Genomic DNA, 23,682 nt, shown 5'->3' on the forward strand with positions numbered 1-23,682 from the left:
CTTTGCCTATTCTATGAAAAAGCAATATGGTTTGGAGAGGTTTGTTTTGTTCTTTTTGCGTACTACCCTCTGTGCCTCACTGGCCACTCTGTGCTTTTCAGAGCAGTGGACCACCGAGTGTAGGTGACTTACAGAACCTCTCATACCAGAAATCTAGACAAGCCTGAGAAAACAGTGAAAAGCAACAGGATTAGCTAACCTTTCACACCCTGTAATCCACTGAGTGAAGATATCCACGGCTCTGAGGACGTGGCACTGAGGACGTGTGCAAACATTTTGAGATGTGGAATGGGGGCTTGGGAGCCTAACATTTGACAAGACCATTCTTAGCTGGATAGTGTTCATGTAATTAAGGCACAGGATCAAGGACATTCAGGTTTGCCATGGGCCTGGGAGTCAAATCTCAAATATTTGTACTCTAACAAAAACTAACAGAAAGTGAGGTTTGGCAAGGCCATTCATAGCAGGAAATAGTTTGTTGACAGATGCACACTGCTATGAATCATAATCACAAAGGAAACAAAGGAAAAATCACACCAATAAATCTGAAAGTCCTTGGCATTCTGCTTTTGCTTGCTTGTATTCCTCTGGCTAATTATGTTAGCACAGGAGTGAAGGACTCCTGTGGAGAGAGCTGACTGGTGATTAGCCTCATTAACAAACAGCTCCTGTAGCTTCAGACCAGGGAGACAGAAAGACAAAACAGTCACGCTTATTATCAGTCTTCATATTGCTAGCTATTAGAGAGAGAGAGAGAGAGGGGAAGGAGAGAGAGAGAGAGAGGGGGGAAGGAAAGATAGAGAAAAGGGAGAGAGAGAGAGAGAGAGAGAGAGAGCGAGAGAGGAAGGAAAAAGAAAGGGAGGGAAGAAGGAGAGAAAGGGGAAGGAGAGAGGGTGAGAGTGAGAGACAAAGAGGTAGAGAGAGGGGGAAGAAGGAGAGAGAGGGGGAAAGAGAGAGAAAGTGGGAAGAAGGGGACAAAGAGAGAGGGGGAGAAAGAGAGGGGGAGAGAAAGAGCAGGAGAGTGGGAGGCAGAGAGCGTGGGAGAGAGAGAGAGAGAGAGAGCGAGAGAGAGAGAGAGAGAGAGAGAGTGGGATTTTTTTTTTAAATCATCACCAGAGAGACATTGTCCTTAACTAATTTATTGAAAGACAATAACATTCACAAACAAATGAGTGGAATGACTGCACCATTAAAAGGTAATGTAGAGCATGCTACAGCAAACAGTAAATACACACAGGCATAAGTGGCACCAAAGTAGCATGGAGCCGTGGATACGTCCTCAGAGCCGTGGATACGTCCTCAGAGCCGTGGATACGTCCTCAGAGCTGGAGATACGTCCTCAGAGCCGTGGATACGTCCTCAGAGCCGTGGACACGTCCTCAGAGCCGTGGATACGTCCTCAGAGCCGTGGATACGTCCTCAGAGTTGGAGATACGTCCTCAGAGCTGGAGATACGTCCTCAGAGCCGTGGATACGTCCTCAGAGCTGGAGATACGTCCTCAGAGCTGGAGATACGTCCTTAGAGCCGTGGATACGTCCTCAGAGCCGTGGACACGTCCTCAGAGCTGGAGATACGTCCTCAGAGCCGTGGATACGTCCTCAGAGCTGGAGATACGTCCTCAGAGCCGTGGATACGTCCTCAGAGCTGGAGATACGTCCTCAGAGACGTGGATATGTCCTCAGAGCCGTGGATACGTCCTCAGAGCCGTGGATACGTCCTCAGAGCCGTGGATACGTCCTCAGAGCCGTGGATACGTCCTCAGAGCGGTGGATACGTCCTCAGATTCGTGGATACGTCCTCAGAGCTGGAGATACGTCCTCAGAGCCATGGATATGTCTTCAGAGCTAGAGATACATCCTCAGAGCCGCGGCTACGTCCTCAGAGCCATGGCTACATCCTCAGAGCCATGGATATGTCCTCGGAGTGGTGGATACGTCCTCAGAGACATGGATATGTCCTCAGAGCTAGAGATACATCCTCAGAGCCACGGCTACGTCCTCAGAGCCATGGCTACATCCTCAGAGCCGTGGATATGTCCTCGGAGTGGTGGATAAGTCCTCAGAGACGTGGATATGTCCTCAGAGCTAAAGATACATCCTCAGAGCCGCGGCTACGTCCTCGGAGTGGTGGATACGTCCTCAGAGACGTGGATACATCCTCAGAGCCATGGCTACATCCTCAGAGCCGTGGATATGTCCTCAGAGCCATGGCTACATCCTCAGAGCCGTGGATATGTCCTCAGAGCCATGGCTACATCCTCAGAGCCGTGGATATGTCCTCAGAGCTAGAGATACATCCTCAGAGCCGCGGCTACGTCCTCGGAGTGGTGGATACGTCCTCAGAGACGTGGATACATCCTCAGAGCCATGGCTACATCCTCAGAGCCATGGATATGTCCTCAGAGTGGTGGATACATCCTCAGAGCCATGGCTACATCCTCAGAGCCGTGGATACATCCTCAGAGCCGTGGATACATCCACAGAGCCGTGGCTACATCCTCAGAGCCGTGGATATGTCCTCAGAGCCATGGCTACATCCTCAGAGCCGTGGACACCTCCTCAGTGCCGTGGATACATCCTCAGAGCCGTGGATACATCCTCAGAGCCGTGGATACATCCTCAGAGCCGTGGACACATCCTCAGTGCCGTGGATACATCCTCAGAGCTGTGGATACATCCTCAGAGCCGTGGCTACATCCTCAGAGCCGTGGATACATCCTTTAGTCTCACAGTGTGGCCTCTCTGCTTGCCTGCTGGGGACGGGTCTCTGAACCCTGGAGGGAAACAGAGGTATTTTTACCTCTCAGTTGTTCATCACATTATTAACCTCATGGTGGCTTTCATAATTCTATGTTGCTGCCAATCACAGGAAGCAGAGAACTGTGAATAGCTGATGAAGTCATAAGCAGTGCTGGTTGTTTGATTCTACGCCTCTCTGATTTTAAAATGACACGTCAAAAGGTCAGGTTGACAAAGGTTCTGTTTGTGATATGTTTTTCTTGTTTACAGCCTAGTTTAGATACAGTAGGACTATTTACACCTGCTTAACCATGTTCATGATTACCAGTACCATAGTGCATGCAAGCCAAAGCTTTTATTTAAATCATTTATAAAACCACCTATCACAGTTTTATTTAATTCATAATTTTGACAAAAATTTGACAGCACCTGTCTTTCCCACTCATTTGGGATAGAGGCATATAACTGGATCCCCCGATATGGGACATGGACTCTTCTCAACTCGCTCAGGCTCTGGCTTGAAAAGTGGCAGCTAGATCCTAAAATGGGAATGTGCGTATTAGCAGGCATGCATGGCAGGCTAATACACATTCCCATCTTGTAACTTCTTCACTGTGCTGCTGTATCTTAGAGACTGCTAATATTTCTCTAGAGGTAGATGAGAAAGAGAGTGGAGTAAGGCTTCATTTATCCTCAATCTCACACCTTTTTCTCTCTCGCTCTCACTCTTTGTCGTTCTCTCTCTCTCTCAGCCAGCTGGCGTACGTCTGGCCTGAACAGGCCATTAGTTTCAGGTGAATATTGAGGCATGCAGGGTTGCTGAAAGTTCACACCCCTTGCTAAGTGATAATTATTGCAACTTATCACTTCTTAGCACATCTTACACTCCCATTGGATCATTCTCTCATATGCAGGCTATATGACTAACGAATGTTTTTGCTGTTAGTGACGTCATCAACATGATCACCCTTTTCATCGTTGTTGTCATTATCATAATCATAATCATAATTATCATCAGCATCATTATCATGTGTCGTCTCTTAGCCCATACTGTAGGTTTTACTATTTGGTGTCCTCAAACTATCCCAAAGACAAGTCTGAAGTTAATCTTAAAGCCTACTTCCCAATTCCCTCAAAACTTCAACAACAAAAAATCTAAGCAATATACAATAGAGCACTGTACGTCAAATTGAGATTTCGATTTGTCTCCCATTGTGTCGCATGCCTTCAAGCGTCTGCGACACAGGATATGGACTTCACAGGATGATTTCCCAGTTTTTCTCCCTTGAACTTTCGCTCCAGCCTCTTTCATGGCTTTATGCAGCCATCAGCAGTCTCTTCTTTTTGATGCCCTGCTCTGCTCTGCTCGCTGTTCTGTGCATTTTACTGTGTGCATATGAAATCAAATGTGGCGTCTCTTCAAGTGAGCCTCCATAATCCCTAAGTGCATTATGGGAACACTGCAGTGAGACATGCAAAGTGACAGTGGTGGCTCTGAATATTGTACGCTTTATCTAGTTCCCCTCGGTGGCCTTCTTCCTCCTTCACACTTCCAGATGTACTTAACCTATTTCCACCCCACAATCCTCCTGCATATGAATTCCATTACAGTTAGTTTAATGTTCAAGAGCACATCTTTTTAATTTTCAAAGTCATATTGCTGCCGATTTTATATTACCTGGTCTTATTTAAAAAGTTTTGGTAAGAAATGAAAAAGTGGAAATGGTGCGGAACAGAATGATGCAGATTTACCCATGAGGTATTACATATTACTTTAAGTTTCAGAAGCTGACTGTATAAATATTGTATTGCCTACTTGCCAGCATCCAGTTTAGAGCAAAGTGTAACCCAAATAAAACTATGCAAATAAAATGAAGCCACAAGTCCTATTTCGCCTGAGACTGACACAATTGCAACACTGAGCACAAGTGCATTTTATAATTTAGGAGTGACATTTCATTTATTTGTTTGTAGACCTCAATCTGATTTTTCATAAACTCCATTTTCCCCTAATGGGCATAGCTCATCCCATGCTTCAAACTTTTGATTATTTTCAATTTGCAAAAGCCATATTGTGTTCAGAGGCAAATTAAACAACCATAAAAAAACATTGACATTTGTAAAATAAAATGTTTCACTTTGTTGTTGAACTCCAACCCATCAAGGTGAGGTTAAGAACCATGGCCCAGAGTCTCCAAGGCACTAAAGTTTCTCTGTATTGATGGTTTGGTTTAGTTTTATCAAACTTTGGGTAAAATGTGGGTAATCTTGACATGTTTGACATTGCCCTCCTGTGGATGCTAAGGACTGGCTATTCAGTATTCCATTTATTTTACACCTAGGGTGTCTCTGGGATCTATTTATGCATAGCAGTGGTGGAAAAAGTACCCAATTGTCATACTTGAGTAAAATGTATAGAAAATGACTCAAGTGATGTAGTGAAGTAAAAGTAAAAGTTGTCAAAAATAGAAATAGTAAAGTACAGATACCCCAAAAAACAACTTAAGTAATACTTAAGTATTTTTACTTAGTGTAAGTACTTTATACCACTGTGCAGATGATTGGTTTTGTCATTATGCCCCGCTTTCCCATGGAACTACATATGACACATGTTCAATGTTTTCTCATGTTACATGAAGATGTGTTGCATAATAATAGCCTGGAACAGAAAAATGTCAAAAGGTGAACACCAAAGGTTTGCCCAAATGCCAGATGAGCTGGTCCATCTTTAGCCCAGTGGTCCTGTCTAAATGGTTGTTTTTGGACAGAATGTTGATTATTTTGTTTTTTGTGTTAGAAATGCCTGTCCCGAATTCAGATCTGTCACGTGTGCTCCCTCTCCGGCCTCTAGATAACCAGGCTGCTCGTTATGGCGCCAGACTTACCTAGAATCCATCACCTCCTTGATTACCTGCCCTATATGTGTCACTCCCTTTGGTTCCTTCCCCAGGTGTCATTGTTTCTGTTCCAGTGTCATGTCTGTACGTTGTGCATGTTTCTTGTTTTGTATGAAGTTATTTATTTAAACACTCACTCCCTGAACTTGCTTCCCGACTCTCAGCGCACATCGTTATAAGATCCCAGTTCAGTCCTGGTGAATGCTCTGGCAATTTGAGAGAAACCTTCAACATTGACGATACTTTAGCAATTAATATGATAATTAAATATATTTATTAATCCAAGATGGATAAAGTGTTCGTCAATCAAGCATTAATTTAGTCACAAAGACAACCAGCAACAATAGAAGTAGCAAAAACAGCCGATAGAAAACAACAAAATTTAGTCAATAGGATAGAAGTAATTAGATTAGGTTGAGATTAGGTTAGGTTTAAAGTTTTCAACAGCTATGCAAACCACGCATTATACACTTCATTCACCCCAACCTCCTCTCTGCAGCAGAGAATTCTGCTTGTCACACTCCAATGTGTCCAGTAATAAGACATTTAACATGTATGTATATTGACATTAAGTATAAATAGTATAGGATCAAATACACATCTGATCATTTGACGTACATATTATAATGTTCTACTGTATGTCTGTTTTCTTCTTCGTGTTAGGATCCAGTGTCTGACTTGAGGTATTGCCAGGAGTTGCTCCATTCTGCCTGGGGCAGTTCAACCTCGTGGAGTTGCATGTGGTGTTTGGGGCCGTTGTGTATGAGAGGCTCTGTGCCCTGGTTAAGCTGATGTGGGTGATTTGGGTTTGAGAGTCTCCATGATTGTTTCCACCGGTCTAGTGATACTGAGTTGTTGGATTCTGGGGCGACAGATAACCTCCAAGACTCTGCCCAGTCCTCCAACTGCTGCTGGTGCTGCTGCTGTGTCTTCCAACATTCAGACCATTCATTCTGAGGCATGCTGTCTTCAGCATGATCGACACCCAGGCACTTGTAAGTCTTATGCTTATTGGACAAAAACACAACATCATTTTGGGCTTTTGTGTTGTTTTTGGACAGATTCGGACAATATATCTTCCAGGAACGATTCCATTCTCTCTGTTGTTTTTCGCCTTCACTTTCTGCAGTTGACACTTTCCAAGACTGGTGCCAGTCTGAGAAAGGTGTGTTAATCTTGTGGAACTGAAAATGCAGTGGCACATCGAGCATATCTATCTCTGATTCAATTTCTTCGGACTCTGACTGGGACTGAGGTTGATTTTTCAAAGATTTCCAGGACTCTACCCCTTCTGGTGAGGACGTAATGTTTTCATCAAGCTGGGAGATCAACAGATCATTGGACAGCTTGTGTTTTAGTGATACTGGGAGATACTGCCGATTCTGGGAGTCTATAGAGGCTCTGTATGAGTGATGTTCATGACAAAAACTCCAGGACTCACGCCAATCCTTCAGATATGGATTGTTGTTTTGGACATTGTTACCTGCGACCTTCCAAGATTCTATCCAACCTGGCAAGAAGCCATCGGGCTGTACTCTTTCTGTAATCATCTTGTTCTCAGCATGCTGCTTGTGTAAAGGCTTGAGTGTCTTCCAAGCATCCTCCCACTCCAGAAGGTTTACTTTGTTATCCAAAGGCTTAGCATTCAGTAGTTTGTTGCTTTGTTCCCGGCTGAACGCTGGCCATCCCTGCTGCCAGGATGTTGTTTGTGTGTGCAGTAAGCGACTGAATAGCAGTGGTCGACACTTGAAGGGCTTTGCCCATTCATTGAAAGGTAGGTTTCTGTCCTGCTTAAACGCCCTCCACCATTTTTTCTCAGATGGGACTTCCTTCTGTGGGGGCTTCAGGATTTTCCAGGAATCACCCCAGCTTGCCTGGTTAAGATTGTATTTGTAAGGCTGAGGAGGTGATGGTGTGCTGGCTTTCAGCATCTCCTCCTCTGGTTTTGGGGCTAGGGGCTGTGCCGTCTTGGGTGAGGTGGGGCTCTCGTCCTCTGGCTTGAACCTCCATGATTCTGCCCAATCATTCAAAGGAATCTCTATTAGATGTGACAAATTTTTTGAGGAATCAGAATGGCTATCTTTTTCCTCCTCCTCCTCCTGTGTCTCAGTGTATTGGGTAGGCTTGATGGTCTTCCAGCATTCAGACCATTCATTCTGGACCATACAGTCAACACTCAAGAAACATTCAGTCTTATGCCTTGAGAAAAATACAACATCCTTTTGGGGTTTTAAGTCATTTTTATTTAGATTCGTCCAAGATATCTTCCAGGAATCAGTCCATTCTGTTGAAGGATGTTCTTGTTCGTCTTTACCTGCTACAGCTTGCAGAGTTGACACTTTCCAAGACTCATGCCAGTTTGAGAAAGGTGTGTTAAGCTTGTAAAACTGAAGATGCAGTGGCACATGGGACATATCCAACTCTGATTCAGTTTCTTCTGAATCTGATTGGGACTGAGGATAAGGTTTCACAGATTTCCAGGACTCTATCCACTCATATGAAGATGGGATCTCCTCATCAAGCTGGGAGCTCAACAGCTCATTAGTCAGCAAGCATTTTGACATCATCATAGCATGATGGCAGTACTGGGAGTCCATAAAGGACTTGCAAAAGTGGTGTTCTTGGCATAAACTCCAGGACTCATGCCAATCCTTCCAATATGAATTGCTGTTTTGTTTCCAAGATTCTTTCCAACCTGGCAAGAAAGTATGTTGGGGAGGCATGGGGGTCTTCCAGGATTTAGACCATTCACTCTGAGGCATGCTGTCGACACCCCGCAACCTTTGGGTCTTGTACTTATTTGAGAATAACACAACATCTCTTTGGGCTTTTGTGTTATTTTGATTTTGATTCTGACTATATATTTTCCAGGAACCTTTCCATCCATCTTCAATTGCTTCGTTATTTGCAGTTGACACTTTCCAAGACTCGTGCCAGTTTGAGAAAGGTGTGTTAAGCTTGTGGAACTGGAGATGCAGTGGCACATGGGACATTTCTACCTCTAATTCAGTCCCTTTGGGCTCTGACTGGGACTCTTGGGACTGGGGCTGAGATTTCACAGATTTCCAGGACTCTATCCAATCTGATGAAGATGGGATCTCCTCATCAAGCTGGGAGATCAACAACTCATCGGAGAACACATGTTTTGACATCAACTGGGAGTCTATGGGGGCCTTGCACCAGTGGTGTTCTTGGCACAAACTCCAGGACTCGTGCCAATCCCTCAGATATCGGCCACTGTTTTGGACATTTTCACCTGCGACCTTCCAAGATTCTGTCCAGCCTGGGAAGAAGGCTTTGGGCCGTACTGTTTCTGTAATCATCTTGTTCTCAATGTGTTGCTTGGATAAAGATCTGGATGTCTTCCAAGCGTCCTCCCACCCTGGAAGGTTTACTTCGACATCCAAAGTCTTAGCTTTCAATAGTTTGTTGCTTTGTTCCCGGCTGAACACTGGCCATCCTCGCTGCCACCACTCTGTTTGCTGGTGAAGGATGAAACTGAATAACAGTGGTCGACACTTGAAGGGCCTTGCCCATTCGCTGAGAGGTAGGTATCTATCTGGCTTAAAATCCCTCCACCATTTTTCCTCAGGTTGGACTTCCTGCTCTGGGGGCTTCAGGCTTTTCCATGACTCATCCCAGCCCCCGGCTGGTTTGAGAACTTGGGGCTTTGCCCTCTTGGGTGGTTTCTTTTTGGGTGGTGGTGGTGGGGATGGAGCAGGTTTGGGAATCTTTGGTGGTGGTACCACCTTAAACATGGCTCCTTTGATGTCAGCATCAATGTCTGGGATCACCGCAACCTTTCTGAAGTCAGATATGTCGCTGCCCTTTCCTTTCTTCTCCGCTGCCGTAGGGGTTCCATTTTTGTTCGCCAGGCAAGACTGCCACTTTTTGTAAAGCCTGTGGAAGACAGCACCACAGCAGGGTACATTTTTTTATAATAACACAATAATATTAAACTGCCCTTATACTGTAGGTTGTTATTCAATAGTCACTTTTTAAAAACAATTAAATAGTTTTTTTAATCAAAGCCAGCATGAAATGTTATAATGCATTGCGGTGTCTTACATATTACAAACTGGTTGGTTCGAGCCCTGAATGCTGATTGGCTGACAGCCGTGGTATATCAGACCGTATATCACGGGTATGACAAAACATTTATACTGCTCTAATTGCATTGGTAACCAGTGTATAATAGCAATAAGGCACCTCAGAGGTTTGCGGTAAATGGGCTGTTAAGACGCATTGCGTCTTGCTTAATAGCCCTTAGACGTGGTATATTGGTCATATACCACACCCCCTCAGGTCTTATTGCTTAATTGCACATGCATTATCAAGGTGTTATGGCTGACAAAGCTGATCCTATAGGTCCCTGGGTATTCAAAGATTGACATGCTTTAAGAAATAGAGTGGATAATGATATGATGCCATGATGCCACACTGTCTTAAAAAATATGCATTTGAATCCAAACCATGAATATAGTTGATGTACTTTGAAGTGATAGTTCACTTTTTGGAAGAAAATTAATTTTGAGAAAGGTTCATGTGAGTCATTGTATTTTCAGTCTTACCCATTCAAGGCACTCTTTCCTTGTCTTTCCTTTTCCAGTTGTCCCTTCTGACTGAACTGCTTAGCTCTGTTCTCCCATTGGTTCATGAGCTGGAAGCTGTCGTACACTGTCCCTTTATCCCTGTCTGACGACATCATGCCACCTCCTGACAGGAAAACACATAGCGTGTATAACACCATTTTAGTGTAGCCCAGAGACAATGGTATGAATGAATGAGATAAATATTAAGGCTTGTATAAGTTCAAGAGTATAAGAGTTCAGGTTCAAGAGTTTTTATTTTCCACAAAATAAAGGCATGTCACCCGGTGCAAACACAATACAGAAATAAAAATTACCATTTTAAAGCTCCAAATTCATCAAATACGTTTATACAGTCAAAGTGCAGTGTAAGTGCCCATAAAAGATGCAGCTATTTTTGGGAGAGCAACAGCTGTTCCATGGACACCATAAACAGCCACTAAGGCTAATACAAGCTAGCAAGTTGGAATAACAGAAAATAACTGGTTTTGAATTTCACTAACTTCATGATCCGTAACAAAGATTAGCTAGCTCTTACTTCTTGGCCAGGGCTCCCGTGAAAAAAATAGATTCCTTTCCCAATGTCACTGGTCTGGATAAAGAACGATAAATATATAGAATCTTCCTCCCTTGCTCCTTTACTGTGTGTACAGCGCACTGTTTCTTGTCTGTGTGACTTGCCAAACTGACTCACCCTCTGTGCTATAATTGGCTGAGAAACTGAAGAAGCTTCAATCGTGGGCTGAATCCAATCCCAGGTTGTGGTTTATACTGTACATTCATTACGAAGACAAACAGTTCCACTGAAATATGAGAAAAGTTAAATATCATATGGCCATTCCATGAGTTCTATGTAATCTATGATTCTGAAGAAAAAGGATATTTCAAAATTCAGGAGAATTGAAATTGAATGTATTTGTTTAAATAACCTCAATCTGACTTTTCCTCACCTCCATTATTTAATTTTTCCTAATATGCTTAGCTCTTCCCATGCTACAAACTGGTATTGTATTTCAATTTGCAAAAGCATTGAGTTCAGGGGCCTTAAATAACTATGATACTGATATTTGTAGAGTAAACTCATTCATTCTGTAATCCACAATATGTTATAAATTGTAAAATCAATGTCTCTTGTCACTTGGATAAAAATGGTTTATAAATCTCTGTGTCAGGTCTGGATGGCTCTGTGCTCTATTTAAACCACGGTGACTCTGATCTATTTTTACAGGATTGGATGGTTTTGTCATGCCATCCCTATGACAAGTGCTCACTACTTATCCTGGGTTCCCTAAAACACTCCAACTTTGAGTCCATGTGGTGTGCCGTTCATGGGACAAGTGGCCCAGTAGACATTCTTGGAATTCATATCCCAGTGAACATGAACAACCTCGTCCGAACTTCGAGGCCAAATTTGCCATATTTTTCAAACAAGGAAAAGCATACATTTTTCAATTTACATTAATACATGCATAAGTTGTCTTGTCTAAAGTCTCTTCCATATGTTTTTTTTCCAAACGTTGTCACGTCCTGACCATAGAAAGCTTTTATTTTCTATGGTAGAGTAGGTCAGGGCATGACTGGGGGGTTAATCTAGTTTATATTTTCTGTGGGGTTCTAGTTTAGTTTTTCTGTTTGGGTGATTTGTATGATTCCAATTAGAGGCAGCTGGTAATTGTTGTCTCTAATTGGGGATCATACTTAAGTAGCATGTTTTCCACCTGTGGGTTATGGGATATTGTGTTTATGTGTAGTTTCATTGCCGTCACGTTTATGTATGTTGCATAGTTTCACTTTATATTAAAGATGTGGAACGCTACTCACACTGCGCCTTGGTCCGTCTATACACACACACAAACGTGAGTTATGAACAAAAATATTCAAATTATATGGAACAAATGAGAATTCCAAATAGAATGTATGATTATGTAACATGGGGGATTTAAATTATACATATAGCTGCTCCTGCTGACACCATTTAACACTTGATTCTTTTTTTTTGTTGTTAAATAAAAGGTAGCATAGAGGGAAGGTCCTCAAGGAAAACATTTAAGAATAGAGCAGTGAAAAAATAAAACACTTGACATTAGTACTGAATCATGGAAAGCGCACTACACAGTAGCACAAAATGGATTTTAATTGAATTAACTAATATTTAAAGTGCAACTGAGCGCAAGAACCCACTTCTCTGGTTGAAAATGACCTGTGCCATCGATTTCAGTCAAACATTTATTCCAGTACCAAAATCTGTAAGTAGGATAATTGGTCATAATGTCAATATATTCCAAAACAGTTTTGTAAGATTTGTGTAACTGAGGATGTCAAAACTTGAGAGTTGGGTTGTGATTTAAATCCTGCCCCCATTGGCTCACTGCATGGCAGTCTAATCACGACTGGCAGTAATCAAATCCTCAGGATAACAGCTGCCCAGTTCACGCTATCCAATCACTCACCAGAATAAACTTACAACCCACCCATTTATTTACAGGCAGCCGAACTAACCATTAGCACACAACACCTTGGAGTTGTTTAGACAATATATACCGTTTAGGATATTGTCACAAATGTTATTTTGAAAGAATATTCATGTTTTTTTTTTGGGGGGGGGGGGGTTTAAACGGCATGGGCTTTCAAACATCCTCACATTCGTGAGCTAACGTTAGCATCACAAACAATTTTCATTAAAGAGAGCTACATCCAGAATGCAGGAAATCCAGTATGCTTGAGGCTTCACCTGACCAATCATATTGGCATGCTGCATCTCACAGTTCATAAGCCAGTCGGTATGGTGGCCTGTTTGGGGCAGTGACTGAAGAGGGACAAACAAAACACACCCACATTGAACTACAACTCCAAGACACAAATCTAAATGTTCTTAATGAGTAACGAAAAATCCCAGGCGGAATCGGCAAGTTAGCGCCTCTTTAATGTTATTACAAGCAATATTTCAAGGTTACAGTTGTGTGTCTAATACAACAAGGCATTCTGTAAGACTTCAGTGTTTAAATGCAATATTCAATTAAGGCTAGTAAAAGTATGTTAAAGCACAGCAACTATAGACAGGTTGGTTGTTGTGCAACCAGCACATGCAGAGCTATGGGGCAAAACAAACGGTTGGCTTAGATTGAATAAATATAATTGATTTGTCAAAATGTTTATTGAAAACATACATTTTACACAATGAGCACTTGTCTCAAATACATTGCTACTGTTGGTTTGCTAGCTAGCAAATTTGCCAAATTAGCATTGACATGAAATCAGTCAAAACACCTCAACAAGACACAAAGAACAACATGAAACTAGTCACGATTCCCCACAGGCAGTTTGTCATTGTTGGAAGCCATCTGGCCATCCAGAATCACAACTCACCATTGAAATATGTGAATCGTTTATGACGTTATCAGCTAACCCATCTATAGTGCACACACAGCAAACTGTATTAAGTGTAACAAAAAATGCATTCATCACTCTCAAAAATGTCTGAAAGACTTTAAAGTGCTACATGCATGGTATAGCCAAGCCCACAAACACAAAAAAACAAGAATTACCTTTGCTGACTGTCTCCAAGTCCTCACAGACACTGAGCCGACAAGATGTACTCAGAATTTCACAATAAACACAGAGACTAGATATAATAATTTTCAACTGTGATTGGGAGTTCAGTCCATAGGCTAGAGCTAGTCTGAGGACTTGGAGGTAGCAGCGGCTCTTTTTTTCCTCTTCCTGGTTGGCAGGAAATGCAGCCATTTTAAGATAACAGGAGGAGACGCATGCTCCGCAGTCACACCTGCAATCAATTAAGACAAAACACAAAGAATCAGTTTGAACAGACCAATAGGAGGCATGTAACATGACTATGTTAATTAACTCAACAATATCAGCTACACCCTGTCACATCCTTGCCCACGTAAAAATAAAATGTGTCCCACATTCGCTAATATCAAACACTACATATCTGAAAAGGAAGCTTCTTCGGGTTTCTTGAAGTCAACTAGTGCAGCTCTGTCAGTTTGGGTCCTGATGGGATTAGGAACTGCCTACAGTCAGAGATGGAGGAGGAAGCGAAACATCTCACTCCTTAATTCTTTCTGGTTCATATACAGTACAGTCAATTAACTAATTATACCAGACCCGAGAGCCACTCCTTAAGTAGACCGGAACTTTGACCATTTTTTTCAATGGTAAACGTCCTGAATAAGATATCTTCATTTATCCACCATCTTTTCTAAAGTTTATCTGCTGACAAAAACATTACCCAAGGGCCCTCAGCCCACAATCCCCCCAGCCTAATCCCATCTGCATACATACACTTTACAAAATCCTTGCCATAACATCTCACTTTCTACCAGCCTTCTTTTCCTTCCCTTTCCTTTCCTATTCTTACATGTCCCATCACATACTGTTAACAGTTTTCTTCGAGTTTGGTCTTTTAAAAGTTACTTTAAGTTAATTAGGTTATAATGATAGTAATGCATGGTTGTCATTGTTTTTATGTCTTAACCTAAATGTGTTGTGTTGTTTATTTGTTTGTAATGTTTGCTTGCTTCATGGCTGTCATGGTAATTAAGTCCTATTGTCCCCAGTCCGTATTGTGTCCAAGAAAACAAAGAAACAAAAACAAAAAACAAAACAAAAAAAGCCCTCCGCCCCTTTTCCTTAGATGGGAAAAAAGTTGTTTTGACATCTGGGAGTCCATAGAAACCTTCCACCAGCGATGCTCTTGGCAGAAACTCCACGAGTCACGCCAATCCTTCAGGCTTGGAGGATTATTTTGAACATTGTCACCAGAGAGCCTCCTTGCCTCTCTCCAACCTGTCAAGGCTTTGGGCTTTACTGTCTCTGTAACCGTCAAGTCCTCAGTGTGCTGCTTGGCTAAAGGCTTGGGCGTCTTCCAAGCATCCCCCCATTCTGTAAGATTTACATTGTCATCCAAAGGCTTAGCATTCAGTCGTTTATCATTTTGTTCCTCTGTGAACTCTGGCCATTCCTGCTCCCAAGCCTCCAGAGATACTTGTTCTTTAATGTTCAACAACAGTGGTTGAGTCTTCCAGGCTTCTGACCATTTATCGACATCAAGTATGTCCGATGAAGCCTGAGTTTTTTGGGGGGCATCAAACTGCGATTTCTTGGGTGGTTCACGTTTCTTTGTGGGTGGTATGGGTGGAGGTACCACCTTGGCCTGGACTCCAAACCTGGCCTCCAAACCTGGCCTCCAAACCTGGTCTCCAAACCTGGACTCCAAATGTGCTGCTTCAATGTCAGCATCATTGTCAAGGCTCATCACGATTTTTCTGGAGTCAGACATGTCATCGCCCGTCCCTGTCTTCACAGTTTCTGCAATCATCTGATTCTCTGTGTGCTGCTTGAGTGAAGGCTTGGACGTCCTACAAACTTTCTTCCACCATGGAAGATTTACTGTGTCTTCCTGAGGAGGTGACGGTTTTCTGGCAAGCAGCTTCTTCTCCTTGGGTTGTGGGGCTGGGGGCTTTGCGCTCTTGGGTACGGTGGGCTTATTTTCCTCAGAGCTCTCCTTCCTCAGCTGAAGGAGTGGTTCATGTTTCTTCTCATGAGTTGGTGGCTCAGATTTATGTATATTTGGTGGAGGTGCCACTTTAGACCTGAAGTTAGACATGTCGCTGCTCTTTCCTTTCTTCTCCACTGCCGTAGATGTTCTATTTCTGCTGATTGCCAAGCGATTCTGCCACTCTCTGAAAGCCTTTACTTTTTCTGTAATGCCCCTGTTTTCTGTGTGCTGCTTGGGTAAAGGCCTGGACATCTTCCAAGAATCCTTCCACTCTTTAAGGTTAACTTTGTCATCCAATGGTTTAACTTTCAGTAGTTTGTTGCTTTTTTCCCGGCTGAACGTTGGCCATCCCCGCTGCCACGACAATGTTTGGTCGTAAAGGATTCTACTGAACTGCAGTGGTCGACACTTAAAGGGCTTTGACCATTCACTTGGACCATTCGGTAGTTCTCTATCCCTAATACCCCTCCACCATTTTCCCTCAGATCGTCTTTGTAAGTATTTGTAAGAGAGAATGACTTTGGGCAGAGGAGGAGGTGATGGTTTAGGTGGGGTGGGCTTCTTCTCCACTGGCTTGGGGATCTCTATCTTCACCCGTCGTGGTGATTTCTTGGGAGTGGGTGGGGGTGGGGGTGGGGGCGGGGCTGCGTCTAGTGGAGGATCAAGCCTAAACCGTTTCAGTAGAGGACAATACACCATCTTTCTGCCCTTTCCTTTCTTCTCCAATGCCATCAGTCGAATGTGCCGCTCTTTAATAAGCCTACGGATGAACACACAGAACCATAGCGAATTAGAAAAAAACAACACCATAACATTATTGAGGAGATGATCAAGAATCGTGTTGAGGATGGGGAGAAAATTAGAGGCAGACCATGAAACAGATCAGACCTCAACAACCCCCATGTCTGTCTGTCTGTCTGTCTGTCTGTCTGTCTGTCTGTCTGTCTTTCTGAAAGTCTTTCTGAAAGTCTTTCTGAAAGTCTGTGTTCATATATTACATTTGTTTTGTGATTTTACCGATTCAGGTCTCTATTTTCCTGCCCCTCCTTCTCCTGTCGTCCCTTCTCACTGATCTTCTGGGGTCTGTTCTCCCAAGGGTCTCGAAGCTGGCAGGGGTCGAACGCGATCCCTTTACCAAACACAGCCCTTTTATCCCTGTCTGACGACATCATGCCACCTCCTGACATAAAAAAAACACATAGCATGTATGACAGCATGTTAGTATTGTCCAGACACTGGCATTCATTTATTGCAGATCTGGGATGAGTGTAGTTTTAAAGGCCCAATGCAGCCATTTTATATCAATATCAAATCATTTCTGGGTAAAAATGAAGTACCTTACTGTGATTGTTTTCAATCAAAATGGTCAAAAAACAAATATGCTTCTTAGCAAAGAGCAATGCCTAACTATTATTTGGCAATAGTTTCAAATTTATCATCAAATATTTTTGACTCGTTGACAGAAGCTGTATTTTCAAATAAACTATGATGTACAATCATTTCTGGCACAGGCCTGATATATTGATATGCATGCAAGCCACTCTCCGGAATAAGTGTCCATATCTACAGCAGCTATTTTTGGTAGAGCAACAACAGCTGTTCCTTGAACACCCTAAATAGCCACTGAGGCTAACACTATCTAGCTAGCTAGTACAGAAAAACAGGCCTTATCTACTTTACAGACTTTATAATCCATTACACAGACTATCTAGCCTTTACTTCTTAGCTAGGGCTCCTATAAAACAGAGATTTATATCTCAATGGGACTATTGTTCATAACTGAATGATAAATAAATAAATAAATACAATGTCCCTACCTTGCTCCTTCACTGTGAGTGGGAACGGTGTTTGTGCTTGTCTTAGACCCGCCCCCAATGCTTCGATTGGCTAAAAAACTTACTGGCATTTGGGCTGAATCAAAATATGGATTACGCCTTTAAGATTTAAATTCAAGCATTTCCACATTATTTTCAAATATCCATAACACACCATAAATTCCATGCAGTTTATAACACTGAGTTTAAGGGTAATCTGAGTCCTCACCCATATTTTCCTCTAAAGGTTTATGGTCTTCTAACACTACTTATTTACAAAAGTTTTATTGAGTTCAGAAATTTCAGAGAGAGTTCAAATTAAACAACCTCATTGTCAATCGTAGAGTAAAATGTATATTTTTGTCGTGGAACTTTAATACTATAGTCCACTATTGCATTTAACCTGTGTTAACTTTATATCAGAGATAATACATGATAGTGTTTAGTCTTTCATTGTTTTTTCATCTTGACATTGTATTTTGCGTGTAAATTTCAATAAAATTATTGTTATATTTACATTTTACAATTGATCTCTTATTCAATTATTTGCCAGCTTGCGGTGTGGCTGTGATCTCTTAACTCTGGGCTAGGTGGAACGTTTGCGTCCCACCCTAGTCAACAGCCAGTGGAATCACGTGGCGCGAAATACAAATACCTCAAAAATGCTATAACTTCAATTTCTCAAACATTTGACTATTTTACACCATTTTAAAGACAAGACTCTCGTTAATCTAACCACATTGTCCGATTTCAAAAAGGCTTTACAGCGAAAGCAAAACATTAGATTATGTCAGGAGAGTACCCTGCCAAAAATAATCACACAAAGCAAGCATATATGTCACAAAAACCAAAAACACAGCTAAATGCAGCACTAACCTTTGATGATCTTCATCAGATGACACTCCTAGGACATTATGTTATACAATACATGCATGTTTTGTTCAATCAAGTTCATATTTATATCAAAAACCAGCTTTTACATTAGCATGTGATGTTCAGAACTAGCATACCCACCGCAAACTTCCGGTAAATTTACTAAATTACTCACGATAAACGTTCACAAAATACATAACAATTATTTTAAGAATTATAGATACAGAACTCCTTTATGCAATCGCTATGTCAGATTTTAAAATAGCATTTCGGCAAAATCACATTTTGCAATATTCTGAGTACATAGCTCGGCCATCACGGGCTAGCTAATTTGACACCCACCAAGTTTGGGCTCACTAAACTCAGAATTACTATTAGAAAAATGTGATTACCTTTGCTGTTCTTCGTCAGAATGCACTCCCAGGACTTCTACTTCAACAACAAATGTTGTTTTGGTTCCAAATAATCCATAGTTATATCCAAATACCTCCGTTTTGTTCGTGCGTTCAGGTCACTATCCGAAGGGTAACGCGTGAGTGCATTTCGTGACAAAAAAATATATTTTGTGACAAAAAAATATCAAAATATTCCATTACCGTAGTTAGAAGCATGTCAAACGCTGTTTAAAATCAATTTTTATGCTATTTTTCTCGTAAAATAGCGATAATATTCCAACCGGGCAACGTTGTATTCATTCAAAGAGAGAAAGAAAAAAATGGAGAAGTCTCGTGAACGCACATCTCAGTCTCACTGTCCCCAGGCTGACCACTTACAAACTCTGCTGCTGTACTTTGCCCAGAGACAGCAGACACCCCATTCCACTTTCTGGCGGCTTTAGAGAGCCAATGGAAGCCTTGGAAAGTGTCACGTTACAGCACAGATGCTGTATTTTCGATAGAGATGCAACAGAAGGACAACAAATTGTCAGACAGGGCACTTCCTGTATGGAATCTTCTCAGGTTTTGGCCTGCCATATGAGTTCTGTTATACTCACAGACACCATTCAAGCAGTTTTAGAAACTTTAGAGTGTTTTCTATCCAAATCTACTAATTATATGCATATTCTCATTTCTGGGCAAGAGTAGTAACCAGTTTAAATCGGGTACGTTTTTTTATCCAGCCGTGAAAATACTGCCCCCTAGCCCAGACTTAAAGTGGAACTGACAGCATTTTAGCAACATGAAATCTTATTTAAATCTGTTCATATAGATATGGTCATTCTCACATTTTCATACATTCATAGAATGTTTGGGAATTTTGGAAAATTCTAGCGCAACACAGAGTGGGAAAATGGATGTGCTTTTGGACAAATAATATACACTGCAGTAAATAAAACCTAATAAAAAGTCTACGCAGACCGGTGCGCCATACCCAATCAGGGCTACAGTAGGCCTACATGCAAATAAGTCATTTGCCAAACGGGCTTGCCATCATTCACTTTGAACTGGACTGTGTGTTAACAAGCAGTAGCAACAGCGCGACTTTAAATCAATAGAACGCATTCGCCAAAGCCACAAAATACACCTGAATGGATTTCTGCAAATATGTAAATACCACGGGAGTCCTCTTACGTTTGGGAACTTCACAATCCTATTAATTAAACAACCATGAAAAGCTAGGCTCTCTCTCCCTCAGTTGCCTATGCACATCAACAAGATCAACAACTAATGTGAGATGAGCGAAAATCTAATGAGGGAATATTAGATAAACCCTCTCAAAATTTTTCAGGTAGTTGGAGGTCAAAATTGCACTGATAAACGATGGAGAATAGTAGCCTGCTCGTCCTTCTGCAGCTTGCCTGCCAGCTTGCCTGAATTGGAACTTGCCTGCCCATTTGAATGATGCCAAATACATTTGATTGACAACTAAGAGATATGCTAACTGTGGATAACAGTCGTTCAAATTCAGCATAGCTAGCTAGCAAAGCGATTCACATTCCTTGCTAGCTAACTAAATGACACCAGCAGCATCTATAGCTGTAGCCACCACAAAATGATGAGGGGAAAAAGTCAGTCACTCACCCACTCCAATGACACGACATCCTCCCAGACAGCTAGCTAGCTAGCTAACGTTAGGCTCTGTGTTTTTAGCTTGCTAGCTAAATAAATAGCTAGTTAAATAAGTAGATACAATATCCCGGGGTGTCAAACTCAATCAGCACACGGGCCATATTGAAAAAACAACACATTCACGGGCCAGACATAGCCTATTTGTTTTTACAAAAACATGTGCAACTGCAACCCAAACTGGCAATTCTTTTGTTTTAAAAAATATGGCAATTTATAATGTCTACTTATGTACATAAGATACTGTATATAGCATTTTAACATATTAAAACAAAATAAGAGATACATTATATTTGTCCAGCCTTTGTTGCTATGCTTGCAGATGTGCAGAATATGCTTGCAGATGTGCAGAATATGCTGCGACCCTAATCAAAAAGTATTTAATAACTCAAAATAACTAAAACATTGTAAGTTGTTGTAACATGTAAACTTAAAACATGTTTTTATTTTTTTTGCACTGTATGGATCACCGGTGCAGTTGAATGCAGCATGGCTTTATGGTGCATTCAAAATGTCTTGTAGTTGAGTAGCCAGCCTAGGCTACTGCTCAAATGTTGCTGTAATAGGCCAACATGTTTCTCTTTTGCATGGTGTTTAGTTGCAGGTTTTGTTTTTTGGTTAATCATTGTCAAATTTTAAAAACTGAAGCCAGACTGCAACATTTTAGTAGCCAGCTATGACTGTGGCATGTGTCTGTACACTTTCCATCTGCTGCGCACTGTTAATGGGACACAGGAAAGCCTCAATTGAAGTTGAATTCACAGATGCCAGCGCATCAGGTTGTAATTTCATAAAGTAGATGACTCAGCTGTTGACTCATTTAGACTCACTTGAGTGTCCTATTTGGCCCACGGGCCTTGTGTTTGACACATGTGCACTAGCCTATTAGCCACGTTATGATTGACTTGTGATCATTGCCCTTGCTAGTTTGATTGTATTGACATACACAGTCTAAGTTACAGTCGTCCGTTTTTGTTCAACATTTTGAGTCATTGAAACTGCAACGGTGCAGCAAACAACGTACAAACAACAATTTACCACTTGATAGCAATATTTTTTGGACTACCAAGAAATGTATTGGGGAATCATATTAATTATGCATTGAACTGCATCCATCTATTCTTCCAACAATACCTTACTGTACATCATGTGATTTTTTTGTCAAATAGAACATATTTTTAAAACTTCTTAAAACCTGTTAGTGATCCCTTCGCGCGCCAATCGCTTTAGCGGGATCGATTTGACACCATCCAGTGAAATTGCAGAGCGCCAAATTCAAACTAGAGAAAGATCAATATTCATGAAAATATAAGTGTAATACATCAAAATAAAGCTTAACTTCTTGTTAATCCAGCCGTAGTGTTAGATTTCAAAAAGGCTTTACGGTGAAAGCAGACCATGCGATTATCTGAGGACAGCGCCCCGCATACAAACACATGAAAATCATTTTCAGGCAGGTGGCGACACAAAAGTCAGAAATAACGATATAATAAATGCCTTACCTTTGAAGATCTTTTTCTGTTGGCACTCCAAAAAGTCCCAGAAACATCACAAATGGTCCTTTTGTTCAATAATGTTCTTCTTTATATCCCCAAAATGTCCATTTATTTGGCGCGTTTGATTCAGAAATACACCGGTTCCAACTCGCCCAACATGACTACAAAGTATCTAATAAGTTACCTGTAAACTTGGTCCAAACATTTCAAACAACATTCCTAATCCAACCTCAGGTATCCTAAAACGTAAATAATCAATACAATTTAAGACGGGATAAACTGTTTCCAATACCGGATAAAAACAACCTGAAGTGCGTTCCAGTTTACTCGCACCAAACAGTAGAGTCCACATGGAGAAACACTTACAAAGAACAGCCATACTTCTTCATTTCTGAAAAGAAAAACATCAACCAATTTCTAAAGACTGTTGACATCTTGTGGAAGCCATAGGAACTGCAACCAGGTTCCTATTAAATAGGGCTTCCCATAGAAAAACATTGGGAAATACTATGACCTCAATTTTTTTTTCCCCCTGGATGTTTTGTCCTCTGGGTTTTGCCTGCCAAATCAGTTCTGTTATACTCACAGACATTATTTGAACAGTTTTAGAAACTTTAGAGTGTTTATCCAAATCTACCAATTACATGCATATCCTAGCTTCTGGGCCTGAGTGACAGGCAGTTTACTTTGGGCACGCTTTTCATCCAGAAGTGGAAATACTTACCCCTATCCCTAAGAAGTTGGTTTTGAAGCATAAACTGGGAATTTGATATTTTTGACTGATATGATTGTCTGTTTGTTTCATATCTGCAAAGTAGTTAAAACACTGTCTGTTCCACTTCAAGGCCAGCACGCAAACGCACACACACAAACACACAGAAATCAGTACCATGGACAGACATATGACACTGTATTTAGAAACATTGATTGGACCATTTTTTTGGTATCTTTAAGTTTGTTAAACAACTTGCAGACTTGTTTACGTGCTGCTGTGCGTTTTGTTGTCAATCTTACTTTGCTAGCTGACTACTTCACGGTTTTTACTTTTTCATTACCATATATTTTTAGTTTTTCCCTCACTCAACTTTTTTCATTCAACTTTTTCACCCCGGAGGTTTTATCTGGACATGGTTCGTCAGGACTTCAAACAGCCGAAGCTAAGTAACATTAACACAATGCCTTCTAATTGCAGTCGTTGTACTTATAATATACAGGAGAACGATTGCCTTACGGCGAGGATAGCTGTGCTGCAAGCCCAGCTTCAGACGCAATCGTTAGGCAAGGGCAATTTCAGTGTAGGAAAGGATGAAACAGCGTCTGTGCCACCAGTAAGTACTCCATTACCCGCAGTATTAGACTTAAAACGAATCATCCAGCGATCATACACTGTTTACCAGGGGGCAGGGCTACCGACGTTAAGGCTAATCTAAAGACGGTGCTGGCTAAAGCTAAAATTAGCAAGTGTAGAGAGTATAGAGATATTGTTATCCACGTCGGCACCAACGATGTTAGGATGAAACAGTCAGAGGTCACCAAGCGCAACATAGCTTCAGCGTGTAAATCAGCTAGAAAGATGTGTCAGCATCGAGTAATTGTCTCTGGCCCCCTCCCAGTTAGGGGGAGTGATGAGCTCTACAGCAGAGTCTCACAACTCAATCGCTGGTTGAAAATTGTTTTCTGCCCCTCC

At 41.6% G+C, this 23,682-nt stretch overlaps 1 protein-coding gene across 1 annotated transcript; it reads right to left on the reverse strand.

Moving 5' to 3' along the window:
* Positions 1-1,444: 1,444 nt before the first annotated feature.
* On the reverse strand, positions 1,445-17,605 carry LOC115149371 (uncharacterized). The gene is made up of 5 exons (XM_029692185.1): positions 17,564-17,605; positions 16,764-16,926; positions 13,771-14,009; positions 10,208-10,352; positions 1,445-2,774 (listed from the first exon to the last, which is right to left on the reverse strand). Exons 2-5 carry the CDS (start codon positions 16,916-16,918, stop codon positions 2,660-2,662), a joined length of 654 nt encoding a protein of 217 aa, XP_029548045.1. The 5' UTR covers positions 16,919-16,926; positions 17,564-17,605; the 3' UTR covers positions 1,445-2,659.
* Positions 17,606-23,682: the final 6,077 nt, after the last annotated feature.

The sequence above is a fragment of the Salmo trutta genome, chromosome 15 (assembly GCF_901001165.1).
Source record: "Salmo trutta chromosome 15, fSalTru1.1, whole genome shotgun sequence".
In the NCBI taxonomy this organism is placed as follows: Eukaryota; Metazoa; Chordata; class Actinopteri; order Salmoniformes; family Salmonidae; genus Salmo; species Salmo trutta.